Here is a 23,449-nt window from a genome sequence, read left to right as displayed (position 1 = left end):
GCGTGCATGGTCGGTCGTGGCCGGGGAAGCTGGGAAACCCCATGCACATGATTTGGTCATTAAGGAGTACTCGTACTACATCAGACAAGCCTCCTTCTCTGAAGAATGCAATTCGCTGCCTCCGATCCGGATCTTCTTGCCCTTTCGGACTGCCGCGGCACTCGCCTGGCCTGCTTTGGGTGGCTCGACGGAGATGGGCGGAGCTGCTCGTTCCTTGCGCTTCCCGCTGTCTTCTGTGCCTGCTTTCTGCGTGGGAGCCCGGGACAGAGAAGGAGCCGGAACAGGTGAAGTAGGAAGATAGGCATACGCATCGAGAAGCCATTCGTACCAGACCTTGCGGTCGTCGGTCTTGCGCCACATGGTCAATTGCAATTCGGAGTCGTCAGGCAGGTACAGTGGGCTCTGCGGTGTCAGTCACAGATTAGCATACACGTTTCTAACAACCAAGTCACCGATCGGAGAGATTCATACCTTCAAGGGATAGTAGATAGGGAACCAACTTATCATGCCTTCACTCTTGTGATCCATTGTGTTCGGGTTCGTCGACAGTTCAACCCCACGGTAGAGCACGGTCTCGAAGTAGCCCGCTAGCCCGTGGCATGTCCCACGGTTCGGGATGGGAAACGTCAATGTGCACACGCGGGCGTTATGAGCGTTGCATAGCGATGGCTCGGTAGTTACGGATGGTCCCACTGTTGAGGGGGTGAGAGACGGCAGGGTCGAATTCGGGTGATGGAAGGCCCATGTTTGGTGGATTATCGGGGTTGGGGTCGGTGGCTGAGGACTCTGGGCCGGAGCGGGAGATGCAGTCTGCGAGGATCGCGTATGGGCTTTCGAGTACGGTGTCCCTGCTGTTCCGGACGGCGAGATCGGGCTTGAGGCTTGACTGTGTGGTGGTTGTGAATTTGCTACCTGCCCATCTGTATCCATTGTCGCCGTACTAAGGTAGTCAATGGCATCTAGCATGACGACATACGGTGTTTCGGTCGCACTCGGGTTCGATGGGCTCATGCCGTGGATGATGTCTGCATACAACTTGGGCGTGGCGATAGGTGTAATGTGAGCTGTGTATGACGCTGGAATGGAGATACCATGCACCGGATTCAGCAGGTGCTGCACGCCGTCAAGGCACTCCGGAGAGAGCTCGTTGTCTCCGAACGAGCCAAGCAGTTCGCTTATCAGGATGTCAATCTTATAAGGAATCGGGGTTGTGGTTTCAGGTGCCGTAGCGAGAGGGTCGATTATGTCGAGGGTTGCGGGACCTGTAGGTGATTGCTGAGTCGCGCTGAAGTCTGGTCTAGGCCATTCGTTGTCGGCGTCCTCTTCTGGCACTGTGTTATAGATTCGATTAGGTGCACTTTTCGTTGCTGATCGAATCGGTCCCCTCCACGTCCTCATGTCAGACTTCACCAAGTTTACACGGCCTTCCCACGTCGTCTCGTTATGCTGCTGTAAAAGCACAAACGCATTTGGGTTCTTTTCTAAGACCCACATGTCAATCTCGACTCCAACGTTTTCACTCGCTTTCAGAGCACGTGTCACTAATGGGCCTCGACCTGCTCCCACCACGGCGACCACCACCCGCCCATCAGGATTGGAGGTGGGTTTGGCTTGTTCAATCCAGTCATGCAGAGCCCGGGCAATAGCACGTTCGTACCACGCATACTTGATGGGATCTTTCTCGAACGCTTCGTAGGTGATGCTTTCAAGATTGACGCTTAGTGGTTGAAGAGGTGCTTGTAGGTAGTCTTGGTATCCCGCGCCGAAGCGGTCAAGGGCTGTTTGTATAGGCTGTTTGGTCTGCAAATTCCGCATATATGAGAGATGCGGAGTTGGGTCTTTGAGGCCAGGTGATTCTGCTGCTTGGGCGAGGGTGGGAAAGGCTTTGCTGGCAGTAGATGGATCCACGACTGATCCATTTGTGATGCTGCTCGCGCAAGGGCCAATGTCACAAAGAAGAAACCATGGTGCTGTGCGGAGTCGGGTAAATCTCCATATGAATGCTTGGTGAGAGCGCGTCAGAACGGGGTATCCTTTGGCGTTCGCGGTGAAGACGTGCTTGTCTAGGGTGATGAGCCGAACGGGTTCTGAGTACCATCGAGACTGGATAGGCACAGGCGGGAGCAGTTTGGGTACTGACAATGCTGGATGGGCATTAGTGAGAGTCACCGCTAGCCAGGGAAATTTCGAAGGAAATGTATTATGCTTACCTACACATAATCTAGAAGGATAGTTACATATCGTTCTAATCATGTCCCAAGCTTCCCAAGTCCCGAACAAATCCAATCTGTTGCTTTCGGCCTCGGCTTGATCCAAATATTGCGGTCGGGCAAATGGAGCCAGGTCACCCATCTGCTCCTCTTGTTCCGTTGAGTTGTCGATCATAGGAAACCATATATAGAGCTGCATATAGGGCCCTTGTGCTAGAGCATCCACGAGAGCTCTCGCATACTGGGCCATTCCACTATCACATGCACCGTGGCCTCGGAGACGTGGGCCAGGTATCAAAGCATAGACAACTCCGCAGAAAGCAGCATATGCTAGTTCCAGTTGCAGGACCTGTCGAGACACGTCTGCAATGATGGGGTCGGGTGATCCCAAGTCGATCCAGGAACTGGTGATACCAATGATCTGACTGATGGACTCATCGGGAGTCAATGGAGTATCAGCGGGATTTAAAGGCGTCACAACGACAGGCGAGGCGTTCCTGTTCTTGGTGATGTCGCCTCCTGCATGGGATGAAAGCGACGAGGACAGCAGTGTCAAGACTCGAGAATGAAAGTGAGGTGTTGTAATAGGGCTAGTCACCATGTCATACTTGTCGAGGATCAGCGACATGGCGCAAGTCAGGACAATTGCGCCTTACATTTGCAGCATGGGCATCCTGTATCGTTGCCGCAGTGACCGGGATAGGCCTCTTCGAGTCGTGATGCCCGATGATGAACCTGGGAGAGTCCCCCATATTGGCGCTGTGATCTCACGACTTCCTTAAGTAGCGGCTGAGAAGAATCAAGACTGCACTTGGCTGGAATTGATCGCTTCCACAGTGCTTGCGGCCCACGCCGTTTGATGTTGAGATCGAAGACCAGAGACCTTGGAAAGTCAGAGCCTTTCAGCCAAATTCAGACATTCCCGTAGCGATGACTGAAGGATAAATTTGGAAAGCCAGGACTGAGGGCAATGCTGGGTGCTGCTAACAAGGCACACAAATTGTCGCTGGAAAGAATGTGAAGCCACGAGCTCGATCTCCAAAAGAGACTAGCGTCATTTTTTATTTGGGGAGACTTTCGCTGCGCTCGACCATCGCTTCGTCGCTTCCTTCACCTCAACCTCAAAGCTGTACACGTCTCGCTCTTGCAGTCGTCAGGCTGCATTGGCGCCATGAGTGCCGCGAGATCTTCAGAGTGCGTTTTCTGCTTCTTTACGCGGACCTCTCGCCCTAAATCTCTTCCTCGCCGCCAGTTTCATACCTCTCCTGTAGCTCAGAAACGCAAACCCAAATTTCCAAGTGTCAAAGCAGACTTCAAGCAGCTGGACCTCAACGAAAGAGCAAAGGAGTTCCCATCTGCAAAAGATGCTCCGGAACATTACTCCCCCGAGCAACGTGCAGCCATCCAGGCCGCTCAGAAGCTCATCGACTTCGCAAAGCTGGAGAAACAGACGGGCATGCGGACAGACCCGTGGAAACTGAAATACTACGATGAGTTGACCAAGATTGATCCTGTGGTCGACAAGCCGGTTCGGGCACCGATGGGCAATATCGACGACAACGCAAGGCTCAAGACCGACGAGGAAATTGAAGCCGACTTCGTCAAGTTCATGAACGAAATCCCAGACCCCAAACACGAGAACGATTACGATCAGGAATTGTGGGATAAGTTCGACAAGAACTTACGCCTCACTGTTGGACGCGAAGAGGCAGAAAGAAACCCACCCACAGCTCTGGCTCCCGACCTGCCTAAAGTTGCAGAGCCCAAACCACCGCAGCGGAAAAAATCCAAAGATGGAGAAGGTGAAACTGAGAGAAGCGACCAACGCGTCGTCTCCCCTGCTCTGCTCCAGCTCATGCAGATGACTGGATACAGCCAGAGAGAAATAGCTCGGCTGCGGGTCAAGACCGTCGTCAGCCATCGAGTGGTGAACCAGACGAGATTGGGCAAAATCCAGAAGATATACTGTCTGAGTGTGGCTGGGAATGGCCAAGGGCTGATTGGTATCGGAGAGGGGAAATCCGGCGAAGACGCTCAAGCTATTCTTCAGAGTCAGTATCGCGCCATCCGGAATATGACGCCCATTCTACGATACGAAGATCGAACCATTTATGGTGATCTGAGTGCCAAAGTCAGCGCCACGGAGCTGGAGTTGTATGCAAGACCCCCAGGTAAGTCAGATGCGGCAACAACCCTCGAATATGCTTTTGGATGCTGACCGGGCTCTTGTTAGGCTTCGGACTCCGGTGTCAACAATACATCTGGGAGATTTGCAGATGCGCGGGCATACACGATCTCGCTGCTCGAGTGACACGATCTCGAAACCCCATGAACACGGTGAAAGCAACCGTGCAGGCTCTGCTGAGCCAGAAGCATCCAGAGGAAATAGCGAGAGCAAGGGGCAAAAAGTTGGTTGACGTCCGAAAGGTGTATTATGCGGGACAAACGTGAGAGCATTTCTGTTGCTCAGATACTGTGGCATTATCTGCTTCAACCTGACTTTCAAGCTGTACAAAAATAAGAGAGCCCTCCAAGGCCTCAGGAGAGAAGTCGTGGTCGCGTTGGTCGTGGGCGCGTCATGGCCTTTCAACAGATCACCACAACCTTTTGTGATATCGGCCTGCACTTCCAGTCTTAACCCTGCCCATGGTCCTGCCCACCATCGTCGTTGCTGTCCTGGCCCCCTTCCTCTCCGCCTTCCATTTGGCCCTGCTGCAGCACGATACTGTAGACACTGGCTTTCATCAGGGTGTAGACGCTGGCGACCTTACGCTCAAGTAGCCGAAGACCTTCCGCTATCTCAAGTGTTATAGGACCCTTGGAGAGGTCTGCCAGGGTTGCCGAGAGCTGGTTCGAAAAATCAGCCCGTATTTTTCTCCAAATTATAGCACGCCTCCAGACTGAATGCGTCGAAAACTTACCTCTTTCATATTATTCGCCAATTTCTCATACTCATCCAGGACTTCCTGCTCCAGAGGCGACAACCCAGAGGGAGATTGACCTGTCAAATTCAGAATCGAATTTTGCGTATTGTTGTACATCGTGCTGTCGTCCATCTTGGAAATGAACTGCCGAAGCGAGATTGATCGCAGGACCACTCTGTTGTATCTTTGGCGGCCGCAAGGGTCTCATGTATTTGGTCTCGGTTTCTCGATTTCTCCTAGTTTGGGGACGCTTTTCGATTGCCGTCAGACGCACCAGACACTGACGCGCTCGAGTTACGTGACTGGTCATATGTGCCGCCGTAAATTATGCTAGACATGACCGAGTGCTTCACCGATCCAGCGTTCTTGCTGCTTTCATTGTTTTTTCATCTCTTCCTCCCTCGCCGGTCACTGGCAGCCTCTGGCTGCGGTGTCCGCCTAGCTGCTGGAGGGTAGCACGCCGATTATTCACGTCATGAGCGAGAAGCGCCTGTGATATTGCAAGTAGAGCAGGCACTAACTCTAGTGGCTGAATTGTCCACGCAAATTGCTCCCCGCACGATTCTCCGCGGATGAAAAAGCTAAGTATGTGGGACGGCCATCACGGCCTTGACGGGAAATGGACCAAAGTACGGAGTACGGAGTACACAGCACTTATCCGCTAGTTCGGCTATACTCTCGAGGACAATGTCTCCACATCTTCTCATCCGAGGCTCGCCTGCATACGGCCATGGATGAGATCCCAATGTTGCAGCGCACTTACTTCCACCTTCATGATCCCTCTCTACGTGCACCTCTTCCTGAGCCATTGGAAGAGCAATGGCGCTGTTGGCTGCGGGCGCCGCAGCAGCGGCAACAAGTATCGGTATGTACCTTGACGCCAAATACTCGATCCGGAGCGATCTTGCTCAGCTTCGTGGGTCGAGAACACTGCAGAAGTACGTTGAGGACATGTACAAAGAGCATGGTGAAGATGACTGGTCGTTTTACCATGTCCTTCACTCGACATACGCTGAAAATCATCATACCGACAAGGAGGCTTTTGTTTTCGAGGACCGGTCCTGGACCTACCGTCAGCTCCGGGAAGAGATCGGTCGACTCGCCGAAGCTTTCGAAAGCCTAGGCATCCGGAATAGAACCGTTGTCGGTATGTTTGTCAACAACTCACCTGAGTTTCTGATGGCGTGGTGGGTGCTGTATAAGATTGGAGCCATCAGTGCGCCTATTAACACAGCCATCACGGGCACGCATATCAAACACTGTTTGAAGATCTGCGAAGCGGAGTTCTGCATCACCACGCACGAGTTGTCTGAAACGCTCCTCAAAGCGTTACTGCAACGTTCAGACCAGGATGTTGACACTGCACAAGAGTTGCCCCATCTGCGCGCGGTGTTGTTGTACGATTACAATACCTATCCAGCACCCAGAGACAACCTGCAGGGAGTAGTGCTCGTGAAGCATGATGATCTGCCTGCGGTAACGCCAGAGATGGCGGATTTTCCGAAGTCAAAAAGACCCAAGGTTGGTCCGACCGATGCGGCCCAGTATCTCTTTACGTCCGGGACCACCGGAATGCCAAAGGGATTGATTTGGCCGTTAGGTTATAATCGCCTCTCTGCATGCTCGAAGAGATGGCCAGGAATGCAGGGAAAACATAGGCGGTGGTATATTTGCCTACCCATGTTCCATGGCACGGCCTCATTTGCGGCTCTCCCAGGAGCATTATCCGCTTCAGGCACTGTTATCCTGGCACGGCGGTTTTCACGGCGTGAGTTTTGGGCAGACATTTGCCGATCGCAGGCGAATGCAATCCTGTATATTGGCGAGATGTTTCGCTATCTGGTACAGGCTCCTCCCGATCCTCGGTTCCCAGATGAGAGGAATCATGCTGTCGACCTCGCATTTGGGCTTGGCCTGGCTCCTGGCGTGTGGCGTGCAGTCAGAGACAGGTTTGGCATACCCTGGATCGTTGAATACTACTCCGCGAGCGAGGCCACCATTTCCCTCGTGAACTCGAACAAGAACGATCTCGGCGTGGGTAAAGTTGCGCGCTATGGCGCATTAATGAGAAGCAAGTGGTTTGGTCAAAGTACTTTCGCAATTGTCCGGGCCGATTTTGAGACTGGGGAAGTGGTGAGAGATCCTCGGACAGGGTTTTGCATAAAGACCAAGCCAGGGGAAGTGGGCGAGGCGATCTGTAAAATTGCGCCTCCGATCCAAAGAAAGCATGATTACATCGGAACAGGAGGAGAAGAGGCCACAGACAAGAAAACACTGAGAGACGTCTTTGAGAAGGGCGACGAATATACAAGGATTGGGGACGCTTTGGTCATGGTGAGTACAGGCATTCCCGTCTTTGCGTTGACTGGCTGAAATCAATGTCTCCTAAAGGATGAAGACGGGTTTATCTCCTTCCGAGATCGTCTTGGGGACACTTATCGAGCAAAGGGACATAATATTTCCACGACCGAGGTGGAGGCGTGGCTCAGTCGACATCCACAGATTGCCTCCGTGAACGTGTATGCTATCCCAATGAACCGGTACGGGTACGATGGGCAGTTGGGATGCGCAGCTATTACACTGCAAAACGTGTCCGCTGACCAGCTCGACCGAGCGTACCGCGACACCATATCACAGTTGGAGGATTGGCTCCAGACGTCCGAAAGTGCTCTGCCCCGATACGCGGTGCCGCGGTTCGTGAGGGTCCTTGTCAACGATGGTGCTGCGCCGGACTCCGGCGGTATGAGCGGTGACAGTGGTAGTGAGAGAGTGTCGGCGATCATGAAGAAGTTGAAGACGGGTCTTCGCAAAGACGGTCTGTTTGCCCACCTAACGCACTGCACCCGCCGAGTGGTCTTGACTGATGAGCGTGACCAGGTTTTCTGATCCCGGAAGGTAACCCAGACCGAATGTACTGGATCGAGAAGGAAGGAGACGGATACATACCTCTCACACCTGTGGCGATCCAACGTCTTCTTTCTGGCAAGGCTCAATTATGAGGTTCCCCTGACCTTGGATACCGTCGACGATAAGCCAGTGTCGACATCGCCAAATCCTTCTGGTGACTACTGTACGAGTAACAGCTCGAGTGGGCCCCAGTAGGTTAAGCAACGGATGATGCCGATCCCCAGTCGTTCAACTGCCCGATTCGCGACAGCTCGCGCACACTCGGAACCACGTGTGCGAGCCGTGCAGAAGGGAGACGCGCCACGGTCGATCAATAATTCGCCGCCACGGAAGTGGAATGATGCTCTGTACGCTATCGGTACTTAGTTAGCACTGGGTAAACGTGACCAAATTAACGAGGCTCGAGGGCCTCCCCTTCGTATCATTGAGCATGTTTGATCGGACACATGTGCGCAAAAGTGTACAACCCGTGCCTGGCTGTGGTATTGCGGCAGAGGTTGTGGGTTCAAACACCCGAGGTGCTACGTTGCTTCTCGCTCGCACATGAGATGATTAAATGCTTCGACAAAAGTCAACAAGATAGGCGACATGGTTGGACAGGCACATCTACTGTGTCTCCGGGCGGGGGCAAAGTTGGAGGACGGTGACTCGTGAGGAGCCGACATCTTCACGTCAACAGCAATCCTGATTCGGGGCAGTGCCAAAGCACCGGAAATGCGCTACACGGAGTGGGAAACACGCTCTTAGATTCGCGTTTCCGAGCGGAGGGTGGGGGGTCGGCGCAGTCCAGACACATCCGCACCCACTCTTCTTCCATGGGACTATGAGGGCCACGGTCTGCTTCTTCAGCTCGAACGCCGCAAGCCTCCTTTTGCGCCAGTCAACACCATAGCCTTCAGTGCCTAAGGCTCGTCTCTGCAGGCCAAGGTCGCCGGCCGACGACGTTATCGCGGACCACCAATCAACCGGCAGCGCCGTTCCTGTTAAATCGGACATTTTCATCTTCCGGCCCCTGCAGACTTGCAGGAAAATTGCTGTGCAATCGCCCGAAGCGGGACGAAACACGCCATGGCAATTGTCCAGCCATGGGTCCCCTCCCCTATGTACGGAGTATTTGCAAGCTATATCTGCCCTTCGCGGCGTCGGGCCCCTGAGGATCACGAGCAGCCGGATGGCAATCGGTCAATGGCGCCTCCATGCTCTGCTGCTACCTCGTATGTAGTTGCCTCGATTTGGCTCGAGCGCTGGACTCTTATCTCGTCCGATGAGGCGCGTCTATTCGGCAGGCTATCTTCGACATGTGCCTGTCCGCTGTGGGCGTCCATAAACTTGGTGCCAGCCATCCACAAGCGTTCTGGCCCTGTGGCACGCAAGCAGCACTTTGGACTCGCTTACATGGCCTTTTCGGCGGCGGCCCATCAATACGAGTCCTACTCCGTACAAGCAGGCATACTGCACCGGGGAGGCTGCGTTACGAGCCTGCCACTGGGACTTTCGCACAGCGTCACCTGTGTGCCCATAGCCTGACTCCGCCTCAAGCCTCAAGTACCAGGCCTTCTCCCACTTTTTCAATTTCTCCTGTTTGTCGCTTCTTGTCGCTTCTTGTCGCCCTAAGGGTCCTTCCCCTGCTCGGCTCGATGCCAACGTGGTCACGAAAGGAGCAAACGGCGCCTTGATGAGGTAATACAGACTACCTGCGCCCCTTGCACACTCCTCTTTACACCTTGGAAGTGGACTACGCGCAGCATAAAGACCATAGCGATGGATGTTATGTCGGTCGAGTTGTGTGTTCAAGCAGGTAAGCTCGGTTTCATTCCATACGCAACAACCCTCACACCATGCCGTCGCCGTCGATGAACAGTCATGTTGTACGAGCGGGCGAGGGCCTCTCATGGTTTGTTTACACGACAGGCGTCCTGCCTGAATGGGCCAAAGGTCCGAGTTGATGCCTCTGGTGGATGCAGGCTGGTGCTGGGTTGTACAGCACGATGCAGTCTCGACTTGGGTACACGAGGGGATCTATTCCGGGATGGTTGTGTATGACAGTTATCGAAGGGGCCATGCCGTGGACACGGTCTGCATAATTGCGCAGTCGTAACAGCCGTCCTTCGTGTCTGGATCAGATGAATGTGTTTATTTACGCCGATGGAAGCGGATAGTCACTGACACCTTGTTGGCTACAGTCACGGACGCCTATCGTGACGCGGCAAAACTAGTACAGCGACTTAGGGACAAGTCACAGAAGTCGGAGGAGCTTATCCTGCCGGAGCAGCTGACGAAGGACTTCGAGGACTCGCTCTCGCTAGGCTCTGGCGCTGTGCGGAGCCAATACGATCGCGATGTCCGTCGCTTCGGCGAGACATATGCTCGAGGAGACGCGATTGCCCGGGAACAGATGAAGGACATTCTCATTCACCTCCAGCAAGACGTCATCTCACACCTGCGGGAAGTGTTCATGGACGAGGCAGCTCTCGACCTCCACATGCTGAAGGAGACGTCGGACGATTGCCAAGTAAATGCGACAGTATGCCTGGGCCAGCTGTATCAACGCATGTCCACCGCTACGGCGGCGATGAAACAGATGGCTCGTCCGTACGTCGACGAGCCAGACAAGGTCCAGCTCCCGGCTTCGCTGGCCTATTCAAGCAGCCGCAGTACGCACTCCTCCTACGGTGGGAGACCGTATGACCTCCAGTCGACTGGATCGTATACGACCTATAGCTCACGAACAGCTATCGGCCATGACCACAAAGCATCTGGCGGCCTGACGCCGCAACGAAGGATCTCTATGAACTCGACGCTCTCTTATTCAAGCGAGCCCCCGAAGATTCGTACGCCGGGTGAAGACAACGTGCCGGCTCTCCCTTTTGCCATGCAACAACAGCCCAGCCATGGTGCTGTGCAGACCACCTCAGACCTTTTGACACATAATTACCGACCACAAGAGCGCGTTCTTTCACCCAGCGCTGGCCCTCCGCCTTACCAGCAGGATCTACTCAGACCCGTCTACACTACTGACGACAAGGGACAAAGGTTTCCCCCAGACTCAAGCTTTTACCAACCGCCACCGATCGATGTGCAGAAGCACGTGGCACAAAGTCCTCCACTGCAGCCTAGTCCACGACTAGCACCCGAAATGAATGAGTCGGGCGCCACAACCCCGGCACACGCGCATGAGCTAGATACTGGGCCACCCGCTGAGCGACCAACGAGAGAGGAGGGGTCGACAGTACCCAGCTTCTCTCCTCAAAGTCCTCCGTTGAGTCAAAGACAGGCTGTCCCGGTGAATCCGGACTACCCCACGCTGGAGTTTGTCGCAACAACAAACTCTCGGGGGCGACCACCTCCACCCTCGATACCCAGCATACCGGAATACCAATATCAGCAAGTCTTGCACCATTTGCCTCCACAACTGCAGCAACAAGTCCAGCAGTCCATGCCGGTTCCATATCAACATCAGCAGCAGCCCGTGTCAAGACAGCCGATCTTCAACTCTCCAATCTCGCGACCGCAACCCAGCAGCGCAGAAGCGGAAGCACTGCCTGCCCCAACGGACCCTCTCTTCCACCAAAGGGTAGGTGTTTTGTCAGGAGGTCCATTGATCACACTGCTGACTTCTCAGGTTCCTCCGATCCACTCGGCTCCTCGGCCACTCTCGATACGTTCCACGAGCTCGACCGGGTCCAAGATTGCATCATTTGCGATACGGAAAGGGCTCCCACCTGGGATCGCAGACGCGATACACAAACCCTCCTCAGGCGCGCTAGAGGCGCAATTCAATGGCCAACCTCGCTATGTCAGACCGAAGCCGCTCGATTTCAGCAATGGTAGGGAAGGGTCGCAGGTGGCCAGCCCGACTTCGCCGATAGCGCAACAAATCGATAGCATGCTAGAGGGCATGACCACGAAATCGGCATCAGCATCGGTATCGACCGCAGACAATGGATCCCTGGAAGCAAAAATGCGCCTTTCCGGAGTCCCGATAATCTCGCCGGATGTGCAAATATCTCGATCACAGCTCAACATACCAAGCGAGTCGAACCTAGCGGGATTCTGCAAGGGCGCAGTGCGACAACAACTCGGGGCACGGAAAAAGGGTTTTACCCTCGAGCACAAGAGAGGCCTGAAGGGACACGAGTATTTCTGGCGATGTAGCAAATGCAACTTTGAAGGACCGGCGGCGGTGTCCAAAGCACTGCCGAGCGGTGGCCGGGGCTCAGCCAAGGTGGAGAAGACGATGGACACGACAGTCCGACGCTCGGCAGGCGGCATCAAGTACCGGTGGAACTTACTTGCGAAGTGTCACGTGTCGAAGAAGTTGACGATCGGCGACGCGCTCAATAGCGGCGACATCTTTGCGTGCTATTTCTGTTGCGCAGAGGGGGCGGCCAAGGGCTGGCTTGACAATGGTGTGACGACGCAGCTCGCCAATTTGGGCGTGTTCGGGGAGAAGAAAGCGACGGCGGTCAACGTGACGCCGACGTTCTCTGCGCTGGACGCGTTCTTGGCACATCTGGATACACATCGACTGCCGAATCGCACGCCGGGCTTGATTGTGGCGAATGAAATGAACTGTATCATTGGGAGGGTTGCGCTTGACCATGAGGATTTTGATCTCAATCTGCCGCCGTGAGAGGCATCGGACCCGGAAAAGACAGGAGGACAGGGAGACCGGACTCAGAATTCTGCTCCCCAGAAAGATTTTGTTTACGCGAGCCGCAGATAAAAATAATGTGGGCCCATAGAGAAAGCTTCTCGATAATGGACAGATATGATGGTGCAACATGGGGACGCTGTACAGGGATAGTATGCATGCGAAGCCGAGCTGCGTAGAAAAGCCGCTGCCGAACTTGTATCATCCTTGACAATGAACTCTTTCACCGCGGTATCCAGTCGTCAATACCGGCTGGGCGGGACGGATGCGCTCCCATGGACTCGAGAGTTGTGATCAAGTAAAGGTCTCCAGTGACTATCGTTGTAGTCAGCCAAGCGGGACGTGGTCAGCAACTACGAGTTACTCCTCAGGACACAATTACGAGTACCGGGCACTCGTCCGTCATCGTAGCCAAGGTGAGCGCAAAATGACAAGCGACATCATCATCATGCATACTTTGTACGAGCTACTCTGTACTGGCTAAGCAAAAGGTCATGTTGATGCTCGGCTGCGAAATTTCAGCCGCATCTTCCGGCGCAAGACGCTGGGCATTCAGCGTCGGCCAATGATGGCTCAAGCTTGGGCTCCTCACGATCCGACGATGCCGGCTTTGCGCGCACAAGAGTCACTGCAAGTCGACGGCGTGAAGGAGGCTGCGCGGGTCGATGATTGAGTTCATATCATTCCTCACGTACGCCCTGCCTCCCTCGAGCCACGACACACACTTGACGTTCTGCCATCCCTCACGCCGCGAGATCCATCAGCACGTCAGACAGCAAACTCCCGTCTTCCCGCTCGCGCCTGTGGCCGTTGCAGCCTCGTCGACATCGTCGCATCGCTCGTCACTGTGGACTCGCTTTCGCAGCGGGGTCCCTTCATATCCGCTCTCGGCCGGGAGGCCCTGGCAAATCCCGCAAGGCTGGGTTATCAAATCCATGCCCTGGGCATCCTTAGGACGTTTCCCTCTTCTGGCACTCTCGCTGCCTATCTTGGTCTGTCAAGGCGTGCCTCGAGCGTGCTAGCATCACCGTCTCTTGTACTAAACAGATCCGCAACGCATCGCACCCTGACACGGCCCTCGCGATTTCGCATTTGATGCCGCACACTCCCTCACCCTCATCCTCACCATGAGCTCCGACTTCCACAACTCCTCCTCCTCCCTTGAGCCATTCCCTCTGTTCATCGACTCGGCCCCTCCCAACTCGGCCAACTACTTCTCCTCCCCAATGGCCATGGCCGCGATCCAACTTTTGGCCACCTCCTCCAGCCCACACGAGTCTCACGACGCCTCCTCTTATCTCCGGAAACCCCGGGTTTCCGTGCCCGCCAAAGTGTCGAATTATCTGCGACTGCGGTACTATCGGTATGAAGTGACCTTTGGGCTGTATGTGATGACGCCGACGGAGAAGGTTGTCTTCAATTCGATCGTCCTCTGCGCCTTTTGCGCCCTACTGTACGCCCTCTTCTACGGCATCGAGCCCTTTGTCGTCAACAGCTTTTGCCGAGTGCTATACTACGCCACGGGCTCCACGTCTGATGCGCCCCGGCTATGTTCATGACAGCGGTTGGTCGCGGAAGAGCGTTGCGTACCTTGGAGTGGTGCCGTCACAGGCTCTTATCTCCAACGTGCCACAGCTATGTTCAGAACAACGGGTGGCCGCGTAAGAGCACAGCGTACCTGGGCGTGGTGCTGTTCAATAAAGTACCCTGAACTAAGTGCAAGATATAATTGCTGCGCCGGACAGCCACGAAGGACACCCGAGGTGGAATTGAGTCTATACGATGCAAACGTCTACACCAACATTGATGGCCGTCAAGCGATGACCCGACTTGGATAGGGTATTGGCTGGGCCAAATATCCTCATCCTCAGAGCGAGCGAACCAGGAGGCCGAGCGCAAAGCCGCCATCACCGATATGCTGCTTTCCCAACTCATCTCCATCCTTACGCATCGACGGAATGCTCGATCTAGGGACGATCTTCGTTCCCTTCGACAGGGACAGCACACATTCGCTACTCCAACCCCGAATCTTTGACGCCCGCTCGACCACCTCAACTTCTGTTTCTGGGGACTATCGGGAGCGAAATGGCACCTAGGACCCCGATTTGCCGCTCCACGCTTCTGTATTTGTACGAGGGTGCCGCAGCCCATCCTTGTGGCACGCCGAACCGGACATGAGTCGCCACACACATGGTTGGCTATGTTGGATGCATTGACGTGTCTTTATGAACGACACACTTTTCTGGCAGCATTTGAGCGAATTGTCTGATTGCACGCCTTCATGGCCACTGACGAGACCAACGAGGAAAACGATTTACTATCATGATTATATGCACGAATGCGATGTTCAACTAAACAGATAGTCGTGTTGATCATTGCGGCTGAGGGCGATTGCACGTGGGTATTTATTGTAAAAGTTATTTTAAGGGCCTCACTGCCACGAGAACATGCACCCACAGTCGGTAAAGCGGAGCAGGGGTGGGGTTATTTTTGAAACGAGGGCGCAGAGAGCACGAGTACGGAGTACTGTGTGCGAGTACCAGAAACGGGCGGCGTGCAGAGCCCATGTGACTGGTCCAGGCCGCCTGGGAAAGCCGGCTAGGCCTGTTCCTGAACCTGAGACAGCGCTCTACGCCCTTCTCCGCCTAGACGCGCATTCTTCAGCCACACGCAGCATCATCCCCATTCACGGCCCATTAGTGCCAACGAACCTCAACCTCAAACCTCGCCGCCCTTCATTGTTGAATCACCATTCTTTGACTGCCATTACACTCCTTTGATGATTCGCGACTGTTGCTTCTGCTGAATGACTTTTTGGTCTCTCCTTACCTGACTCAACGCTCCTCCTGGATCGCCTACTGCCGGATCCCCCGCACGATATTGCCGTCTAATCACTTGCCCCTTTGCCAGCTGTCAAACACAGTTTGCGGAACTGACAACGTACGCGGATGCCGATCCCGCTCAAAGACTGTCTCTGGAGTTGATTTCCTCCTCGCCGGCATCCGTGGCGCTTGGACATGGTAGTCTGCGTCTAGCCTCTCAATCTCGCCCTTGACGGCGGCCTCTTCATTCACTGATGAGGTGAAACCACACTCGTTTGTGCTCGACTCGATTTTTTGGCCCCCGCCAACCTACTGTTCGTTCTGATACCTGTACCTCACCATGGCCGCCAACAACTACTACCAATCTTCCTACGCGGAGCAATCGTCGCAACATTCCCAACCTCACAAAGAGCGACCACTCTCCCACATCGCCCTCGCATATAATCCTAATCAAAGTCCTTCTACGCTTGATCAGCCTCGCCTGCCCAAAGCCTCCAGCGCTAGACCAATGTCTAATTTCTACGAACCTCATGACCCTTCGAGATACTCGTTACACTCGGATTCGATACCGCTCAAGCACAAGTCGCAGATACATACTGGCCCAGATGGGGACGATTGGCGGAACCAACCGACGCAGTACCCTCCTTCACCCGATTTACGCTCCCCACACCCGCAACTATTGCCGGACTCGAAGGGAAGAAAGAAAATGGAAGGCTCTTTCGGAAATTACTTCAAGGGAAAGGTTCCATGGGTGGTATATACCTTGAGTTTGATACAGGTCACGGTGTTCATTGTCGAGATAATCAAAAACTGTGAGTACAAGGTGGCGGAAGAAGACCAGGCAGATCGATGCTAACACGCGAGCAGCGATGATTACGGGCTCACCCATCATGATACATCCACAATTCAATCCTATGATCGGCCCTTCCACCTACGTACAAATCAACATGGGCGCTCGATTTGTCCCCTGTATGCGCGTCACCCCAGGCGTGCAAGACAGTCCGGACCCTCCCACCTGGCCGTGTCCGAACACGACGACATCGGATCCAAATTCACCGAGCAACCACTGCGATCTCAAAGCCTTGTGTGGCTTTTCCGGGTTCAGCGACGAGCACCCGAACCAGTGGTTCCGGTTCATCATCCCCATGTTCTTACATGCCGGGCTCATCCACATCGCCTTCAACCTCCTTTTACAGCTTACCATGGGTCGAGAGATGGAAAAGGCCATCGGCAGTATTCGCTTCGCCATCGTCTACTTCAGCTCGGGCATTTTCGGGTTCGTCCTGGGCGGAAACTTTGCGGCCACGGCAATCGCGTCCACGGGCGCATCAGGCTGTCTCTTCGGCATCCTGGCCCTGGTCCTCCTGGATCTCATCTATGGGTGGAATGAACGACGCCACCCAGTCAAAGATCTGATGTGGATTATTGTCGACATCGTCATCTCCTTCGTCCTGGGCCTGTTACCGGGCCTGGACAATTTCTCCCACATCGGGGGATTTCTCATGGGCCTCGCCTCCGGCATCTGCCTGCTCCACTCACCCAACATTCTCCGCCAACGTATCGGGGATTCAGCCACCACCAGTTCGCTGCTCAACAGATCCTCATACCGAAATGTCGGCTCGGAAGCCGAACTCAGCATCAACCCCAAGGATCCCATGCTGCCGGCAGCCGGAGGGTCGAGAACCAAAACCGCACCAACAACGACAGCCTCCCCAGCCAATTTGTCCCACTTTGCCAAACAGCCCGTCGGCTTCTTCAAGGGCCGCAAACCCCTCTGGTGGGCGTGGTGGTTGTTCCGCCTGGGCGCCCTCATCGGCGCGCTCGTCGTGTTTGTTATCCTCTTGAACAACTTCTACAAGTACCATGACACGTGCTCGTGGTGTAAATACCTCAGTTGCTTACCGATCAACAATTGGTGCGAGATTGGGAACTTGCAGCTGAGTAATTCGACGGGCGTCAATTCGACGGATCTGGGGAGGAGGGCAGTTGATTTGTTATTGCCCCTGCCCCACGCGGCGGATACGAGTACTAGGAGTCTCTTGGATATGTTGTAAGGACTGTGAGAATAGAAGCAGTTTACATTTGATATGAAATGAAATATGAGAGTTCCGCGATGAAGCAGCGTTCTAGCCTTGGATTTGATACCCAGATCACTCCCATCCCAGTCCAGTTCCAGTTCCAGCCCTAGACGCAATCGCAATCGCAACCGCAAATCCCAATAGGCGAGCAAATCAACGACACGCGTGCGACTGAAGAGTACATCTGGATACACGCCACTGGCAGCCTTGTAATTGGACTGGTGCTCTACTGTACGAAGTATATCGTCGTGACCCTGAACCTGAACCTGAACCTGAACCTGAACCTGAACCTGAACCTGAACCTGAACCTGAACATGGAATGCTTGCGCATTTCCGGATCGTGGTTTACCTAATTACAGTAGTATTTAGGATATACACATATAATGCAACCTAACGCAACCTAACGCGGCATCATCGGTGCTCTGAACTGTGAACTGTAAACTGTAAACTACCACAACAAATGCCATAGTACAGTACACATATATGATGATTATTACTCTACCCATCATTACTTACTCCACCGCATGCATCCCTACAGGTGTGTCTGCGGAGTGGGTGCCCAAGCTTGAGGATTGATGCCCTGCTCTGGCTCTGCTCTGCTCTGGCTCTGCTCTAGAAATGTAATTCATGTTTACACATGGCACTTGAGGGTTTGGTTACGGAACGGACTAGAGCTTGGAGATGTAGCATACAGTAGTCCGAGGTACTGTACATGCGAGTCGAGCAGATAAAGTTTGGCGATGGCGATGGTGATGTCGATAATGGTAATGATACGTACGGAATAGTGAGTTCGAGATCAATGCCCCGTACCTACCTTGTATCCATCACAACTATGAATGATACGGTACGGTACGGTACGTACTCCATACCGTCGTCATTTTTCCTTTCCCCGGACTTCTTTCGAAAGGGCGTCGGTCCGTCCGTCTATCCATCGGTCGATCAGACCTTGGTCCAGAAGCATTCGAGCCGGATCTGGCCCAAGTGTATAGGGAAAGATACTCCGTACTGGGTATGTACAGTACTAGTCTAATGATAAGGTCCCGGCTAGACCCTGTAGCCTCTGTACAGTCGATGCACACACGCTCACACTGCCTCCATTTCCATGTCCATTTCCAAGTCCATCTCTATCTTCCATCGTCGTTGTTGCCATTGACGAGTGTCCCGGCCTTCAACCCGACTTGCTTGGCCGAGTGGACGGCGTCGGGGATCTTCAACGTGTCCATCTTGTCCAGTGCGACGTCCGTGTCTCCATTCAGGGTATCTTGCTTGTCCCCTGACTTGCTCTCGCCGGGACTAGTCATGGTCACACTGCCAGTTCCATTTACCCTGGCCGCATCCTCGGTCAAGCCTCTCCGAATGGCAAGCACGTTGTCAACAATGACAGCATCAATCCCCTGTCTGACCTGTCTTCTCACCATCTTGTTGTCATTGTTGAGCACCCCGTAGCTGACGCACACAAGACCACTTTCTTTGACCACCCTCACCAGCCGTGGTGCTGCGACGAGAGGTTCCGCGGCGGAGACAATGCCCAACAGATTCCACCGCGAGGCGAAGCGCACCGCTTCTTGCAGCGAAGTGGCTCGGATGTCGCCTGCAGGGGATGTGCCCGAGTCGGTGAGGAAGAGAACGGGTATCGAGGGCTGTTTGAACGACAACAAGAGGCAAATGTCCGGGTTGAAGCTCGAGAAGATGACGTTCCTCCCTTTGCCCAAGTCATAGACCTTCGTGAGGACCGTGTCCACGAAAGAATTGAGTTCGACGGCATAGGTGTCCATTTCCTCATCTTCACTCTCAAAGAGCATGGGGTATTTCATTTCGATGTTGAAGCCAACTTCTGGGGGGATCTTTTTGAACATCTCCTCCAGTGTGGCGAACGGAGCTTGTATGTGGTTGCCTCGACTATTACCCTTGAACCCTTTCTTTTTGAAGTCACGGGTGTGTTTCATACGTTCGTCCATGTCGAGTGATTCGTTATTGTCGGCTCCGCTCATGGACATGGACCGTAACCGGGAGGCTCGAGGATCACGATTGCCATTCCTGGGGTGCTCTTTCCTGTTCAGAATCTCGAATGCGACGGGCGATGCGGGCCTTGATGGACGCGGGGTCCGCATATCATTCACATGCAGGAACTGTTCAAGGGTGAGGGTATGGACCGGTGCATCGATGCCTGTCTCGCTGACAAGGAAGTCGTGATAGATCACTGGCACATGGTCTTTGGTGAGTTGCACGTCGAACTCGACGTAGGAAGCTCCCAAATTGGCGGCTGCAATGAAGGACTGAATCGTGTTCTCGCCTAGCTGTAGCGAGCGCCTGCCTGCGGCCAAGTTTTTGCCCAGCCCGCGGTGGCCGATCAGCATGGTGTTGGAGGCCATACGCTTCCAGTAAGTCTGGTGTTCCGTGACGGACATGTTTGGGTGGCTGAAGGGTGTAATTACCAGGAAGTTGAAGGTGACGGAGCCGATCACCTCGAGGTCACTCGCCGCAACGATGGGAACCGTGACGTCGCCCTGGAGTGACATCCTCTTCCTCCCAACGTCGGACTTGACAGACGAAAGTAAAGCCACACCACGGCCCACAATACGGTTCTGCGAGCCGGCATAAGTTGGGATCAGATCAAAGTATATCTTGACCTTGGACGGGTCTGCCGCATGAAAGACAATAGGCTCTGTCGAGATGTTGTCTTGAACAGGCAGGTCGATAACCTCAGGCTCACCCTCCGCGGATTTGGCAGATACAACAACTGACAATGCCGTGTCGAGCTGGGTGGAATGAGCATTCGACAGTGGAATCTTGTCAAGGTTGACAGCCTTGACAGCCTTTCGGGTGTCCATGGTCCCCAAGCTGACCAGAACCATGCTCTTGTCCGTCAAATAGCGATGTCCAAAGGTTTTCACTGGTTCTGTGGTCTTCCCATTCTGCCCATTAGACCCCAGGCCATTGGATTTCCGCTCTGTCAGTGCTGCAGACAGCGAAGAAGACACAGGCGGCGACGTCCCCGTCATAGAAACGTCCGCTTCTGGTTCTTGCTGTGGCATGACAGTGTCGAGCCTCTGTGCAATGTTGACATGTCCTCGAAGTGCGGCGTGCTCTTTAGCATTCCAACCTGAGGAGTCAAGTCGTTCCAGATCTGCTCCGTGTTCGATCACCAACTCCACGATGGGAGCTTGGCCATCGACACAAGCGATGAATAGAGGGGTCCAACCGTATGTGTGTTCAGCCACTTCGACATCGGCTGTCTGGCCATCTGTCCCTTCTAAGAGCAGCTTGGCGCATTCAACATGGCCAAATCTAGCGGCGACGTGAAGTGCTGTATCCCCTTGTTCGTCTTGGTGATTGATGTTCACACCGGCATTGATGAGGAGACGGACAATCTCGACGTAATTTGCTTTCGTAGCGAGCGCAAGAACGGCTGACGACTTTGAGGGCCGCTGCTTGATCCGCACTCCCATAGCCTTCTCAGCGCCGAGCAGTGCCTTGGTTGTTAATGGATGACCACCAACTGCACTCAGATGCAACGGGGCCCAGCCCTCTTGATCCTGCCAGCGTGGCCCATCGATGCCCTCCGAGACATCAAACAGCTTCCAGGCGTTGAGATGCTCGATAATGACCTCGCACATGACCTTGACGCCGTATTCAGCCGCGAAATGCAGGGGCGTCTTTCCTGCACTATCCCTTGCCAGGAGTGATGGTCGCTGAGAGGGGCGTAAATTGTCGAGCAAAAATTGTAGAAACGAAATGTTCTCATTGTCGCGGGTCGTAAGTTGTACTCTCTGGTCTTCCTGCAAGATCGACCGCTTCAACGCAGGCGACGGATGGGCAGCGGGAGTGATGAAGTTGTACAATGCCGTCTCCGCGTCGGAGGCCGTTTCTGCAGCGGGATCCTGATCAGCATTGTTTTGTTTTCGGCCAATTGAGATGACCAGTCGGTGTACGCAGTTGCGTCTATTAATGTCATCTTGTGCATCGAGGAAGACAATTTCCCGGAGGAGAGATGCGGTGCAGGCCCGACTCCGGGACGAGATGGCCCGCTGAAGTAGAGTGTTCAGAAGCGATTGTACAGCTGCTTCGGGGTTCTCAGAAGCTTGTTTAATGTCCTTGACCCACTCGTCGAGGCTGGTCGCATCGTCCTGACGAATGTTGGCTTCGATCTTTGCCAGCTGTTCAGCCGATATATGTAAGGACGGCCGTGAGGTAGTGCGCATCAACGACCCCGACGAAATAGAGGCCACATCATCGTTTTTGGTGGCGGAAGACGACGCGACCTCTCCCAGCACAGAAATGCCATCGTTGATCTTGCCCAATGAAGCAAACAGCTGGGCATTGGTCGCGAACGCTAAAGGATCAACCTTCAGCTCCAGGTACTTCTTCTGCGCATGCGCTTGCGGGATCCGCTTATCCAACTTCTTTGTGATTTTGATGAAGCCCCGTCTGTTCACCTCGCCGTACCACCGTAGGTTTCTCAGCTGTCCTCTCAGTTCGAGCAGCGCTGCAAGGAGGTCTTCGCGCTCGTCGGCGTCGAGTTGCGCCACGGCTTGAGGAAACACCCCATATCTGTCTTCTAGGAGTTTCAGCCGGCGAGAAAAGTCCTGATATTTCTTGTTGTAGAAATGGTCCACGTCTTCGAGGTTGCGATCCAAGGTGTAAAAGAATCCTAAAACGAACTATGAGTATTCGCCGCAGGGACACGTCGGATCTCAACCCGCTATCCTACCAGCAAGATCAGGACCGTCTCCTTCCTGCTTCTCCTCGCTTCCTCCTTTTGCGGCCGCCTTGATGAGCTTCTTGAGCCCCTTGTAGTTGATGTAAGCTGTTGCCCATTCTGGGACTTGGTTTCGAGCGAGGTTCCGCCCGAATTTCATGATGTCCGGGTGCCGTCGCTTGACCTTGTCGTGAATGCGGTCTAGGTCCCGGTGTCAAACCGGCCTCGGGCACGGCAGGGTGAAGAGGTACAAAGTCAAGTGAGGATAGGATAGGATGCCATGTGAAAATACGGGGCATGCCAATAAGAGTCAAACAAGCGCTCTGATTCGCACACGAAGCACAGGAACGAAGGGCAGGAAGCGTGAGGGCGCGGCCATGCTGTGTCACGCAGACTGCAGCCAGGAGGGGCACGTGGAGGACGATGCAAGGGAGAACAGAGTGCTTTCACTTGGCCCTTTGTTTCGCCAGCTGCTGCTCTCACTGCCGAGCGGAGGACGGGCCATCCTTTGTGAAGCAAAAGACGGCAGAAGCGGATGAGCTTTGTGAGACGGCGTGAGTGAAGAGAATTGAGCTGCGTGTCACAAATTTTCGAGGCGATTGGCTTCTCCAGATCGATCGCAACGGTCGAAGCTGATTGGCGCTGCTAGACCGCTTTCCCTGCTGGCTTCCAGAGAGTATTGGACCGTCTCCACCGCCATGGCGTCCCGTTGTCCCGTTTTCCCGTTGTCCCTTTGTCCCTTTGTCCCTTTGTCCCGTTGCCCCTGTCGCTCTCGCTAGGCACGCCATGACATGGCTCCATGGATGCGGAGGCGAAGCTTGGGAGCGATCTCCGTGACCTTGGAAGGGATCTACGGACGTGACCAAAAGCTGGACGCTACAAACATGGGCATTGATACCATCACATCAATGATCAGTGGTACGAGTCAAGCTCAACGTAGTACCCGAGATTATTGCCCGCTCGTACGCAGTAAAGAGACCGAGTCAAACTCCCGATCCTGGCCAGCTGTATATCTGTACACGCAGCTCTTTTGCCAACATCTCGAACGCCAACATCAAGCTCGAGACATGTGATCCGCGGCGTCCTTTCGTGGTCGCCCAAGCCAGAATGCCGCTTCGCCTGCTGTCTCGTCCTCTTCTTGTTGATCTATACACC

The 23,449-nt window shown here is 54.2% G+C and overlaps 8 protein-coding genes across 8 annotated transcripts; 5 read left to right on the top strand and 3 right to left on the bottom strand.

Annotated features, from left to right (window-relative positions):
* Window positions 1–75: 75 nt before the first annotated feature.
* On the bottom strand, window positions 76–2,962 carry A1O7_08517 (protein arginine N-methyltransferase 5; the record flags this gene model as incomplete). Its single annotated transcript, XM_007762509.1, has 4 exons — window positions 76–402; window positions 472–2,144; window positions 2,211–2,817; window positions 2,867–2,962. 4 exons carry the CDS (start codon window positions 2,960–2,962, stop codon window positions 76–78), a joined length of 2,703 nt encoding a protein of 900 aa, XP_007760699.1.
* Window positions 2,963–3,381: 419 nt separating this feature from the next.
* On the top strand, window positions 3,382–4,661 carry A1O7_08516 (small subunit ribosomal protein S5; the record flags this gene model as incomplete). The annotated part of the gene is made up of 2 exons (XM_007762508.1): window positions 3,382–4,381; window positions 4,444–4,661. 2 exons carry the CDS (start codon window positions 3,382–3,384, stop codon window positions 4,659–4,661), a joined length of 1,218 nt encoding a protein of 405 aa, XP_007760698.1.
* Window positions 4,662–4,844: 183 nt separating this feature from the next.
* On the bottom strand, window positions 4,845–5,266 carry A1O7_08515 (uncharacterized protein; the record flags this gene model as incomplete). Its single annotated transcript, XM_007762507.1, has 2 exons — window positions 4,845–5,057; window positions 5,132–5,266. The coding sequence occupies 2 exons, from the start codon at window positions 5,264–5,266 to the stop codon at window positions 4,845–4,847; spliced, it is 348 nt and encodes a 115-aa protein (XP_007760697.1).
* A 687-nt stretch (window positions 5,267–5,953) lies between these two features.
* A1O7_08514 (uncharacterized protein) lies at window positions 5,954–8,133 on the top strand (the record flags this gene model as incomplete). Its single annotated transcript, XM_007762506.1, has 3 exons — window positions 5,954–7,468; window positions 7,526–7,949; window positions 8,012–8,133. The coding sequence occupies 3 exons, from the start codon at window positions 5,954–5,956 to the stop codon at window positions 8,131–8,133; spliced, it is 2,061 nt and encodes a 686-aa protein (XP_007760696.1).
* A 2,303-nt stretch (window positions 8,134–10,436) lies between these two features.
* A1O7_08513 (uncharacterized protein) lies at window positions 10,437–12,674 on the top strand (the record flags this gene model as incomplete). Its single annotated transcript, XM_007762505.1, has 3 exons — window positions 10,437–11,429; window positions 11,460–11,615; window positions 11,664–12,674. 3 exons carry the CDS (start codon window positions 10,437–10,439, stop codon window positions 12,672–12,674), a joined length of 2,160 nt encoding a protein of 719 aa, XP_007760695.1.
* A 1,148-nt stretch (window positions 12,675–13,822) lies between these two features.
* Window positions 13,823–14,254, top strand: A1O7_08512 (uncharacterized protein; the record flags this gene model as incomplete). Its single annotated transcript, XM_007762504.1, has 1 exon — window positions 13,823–14,254. The coding sequence occupies one exon, from the start codon at window positions 13,823–13,825 to the stop codon at window positions 14,252–14,254; it is 432 nt and encodes a 143-aa protein (XP_007760694.1).
* A 1,603-nt stretch (window positions 14,255–15,857) lies between these two features.
* Window positions 15,858–17,571, top strand: A1O7_08511 (uncharacterized protein; the record flags this gene model as incomplete). Its single annotated transcript, XM_007762503.1, has 2 exons — window positions 15,858–16,329; window positions 16,385–17,571. 2 exons carry the CDS (start codon window positions 15,858–15,860, stop codon window positions 17,569–17,571), a joined length of 1,659 nt encoding a protein of 552 aa, XP_007760693.1.
* A 1,148-nt stretch (window positions 17,572–18,719) lies between these two features.
* On the bottom strand, window positions 18,720–22,454 carry A1O7_08510 (uncharacterized protein; the record flags this gene model as incomplete). The annotated part of the gene is made up of 2 exons (XM_007762502.1): window positions 18,720–22,246; window positions 22,307–22,454. The coding sequence occupies 2 exons, from the start codon at window positions 22,452–22,454 to the stop codon at window positions 18,720–18,722; spliced, it is 3,675 nt and encodes a 1,224-aa protein (XP_007760692.1).
* Window positions 22,455–23,449: the final 995 nt, after the last annotated feature.

Source organism: Cladophialophora yegresii (assembly GCF_000585515.1).
Source record: "Cladophialophora yegresii CBS 114405 chromosome Unknown aczIN-supercont1.6, whole genome shotgun sequence".
Classification (NCBI taxonomy): Eukaryota; Fungi; Ascomycota; class Eurotiomycetes; order Chaetothyriales; family Herpotrichiellaceae; genus Cladophialophora; species Cladophialophora yegresii.
The sequence above is the reverse complement of the archived record's forward strand: the minus strand, read 5'-3'. Positions and strand labels throughout refer to the sequence as shown.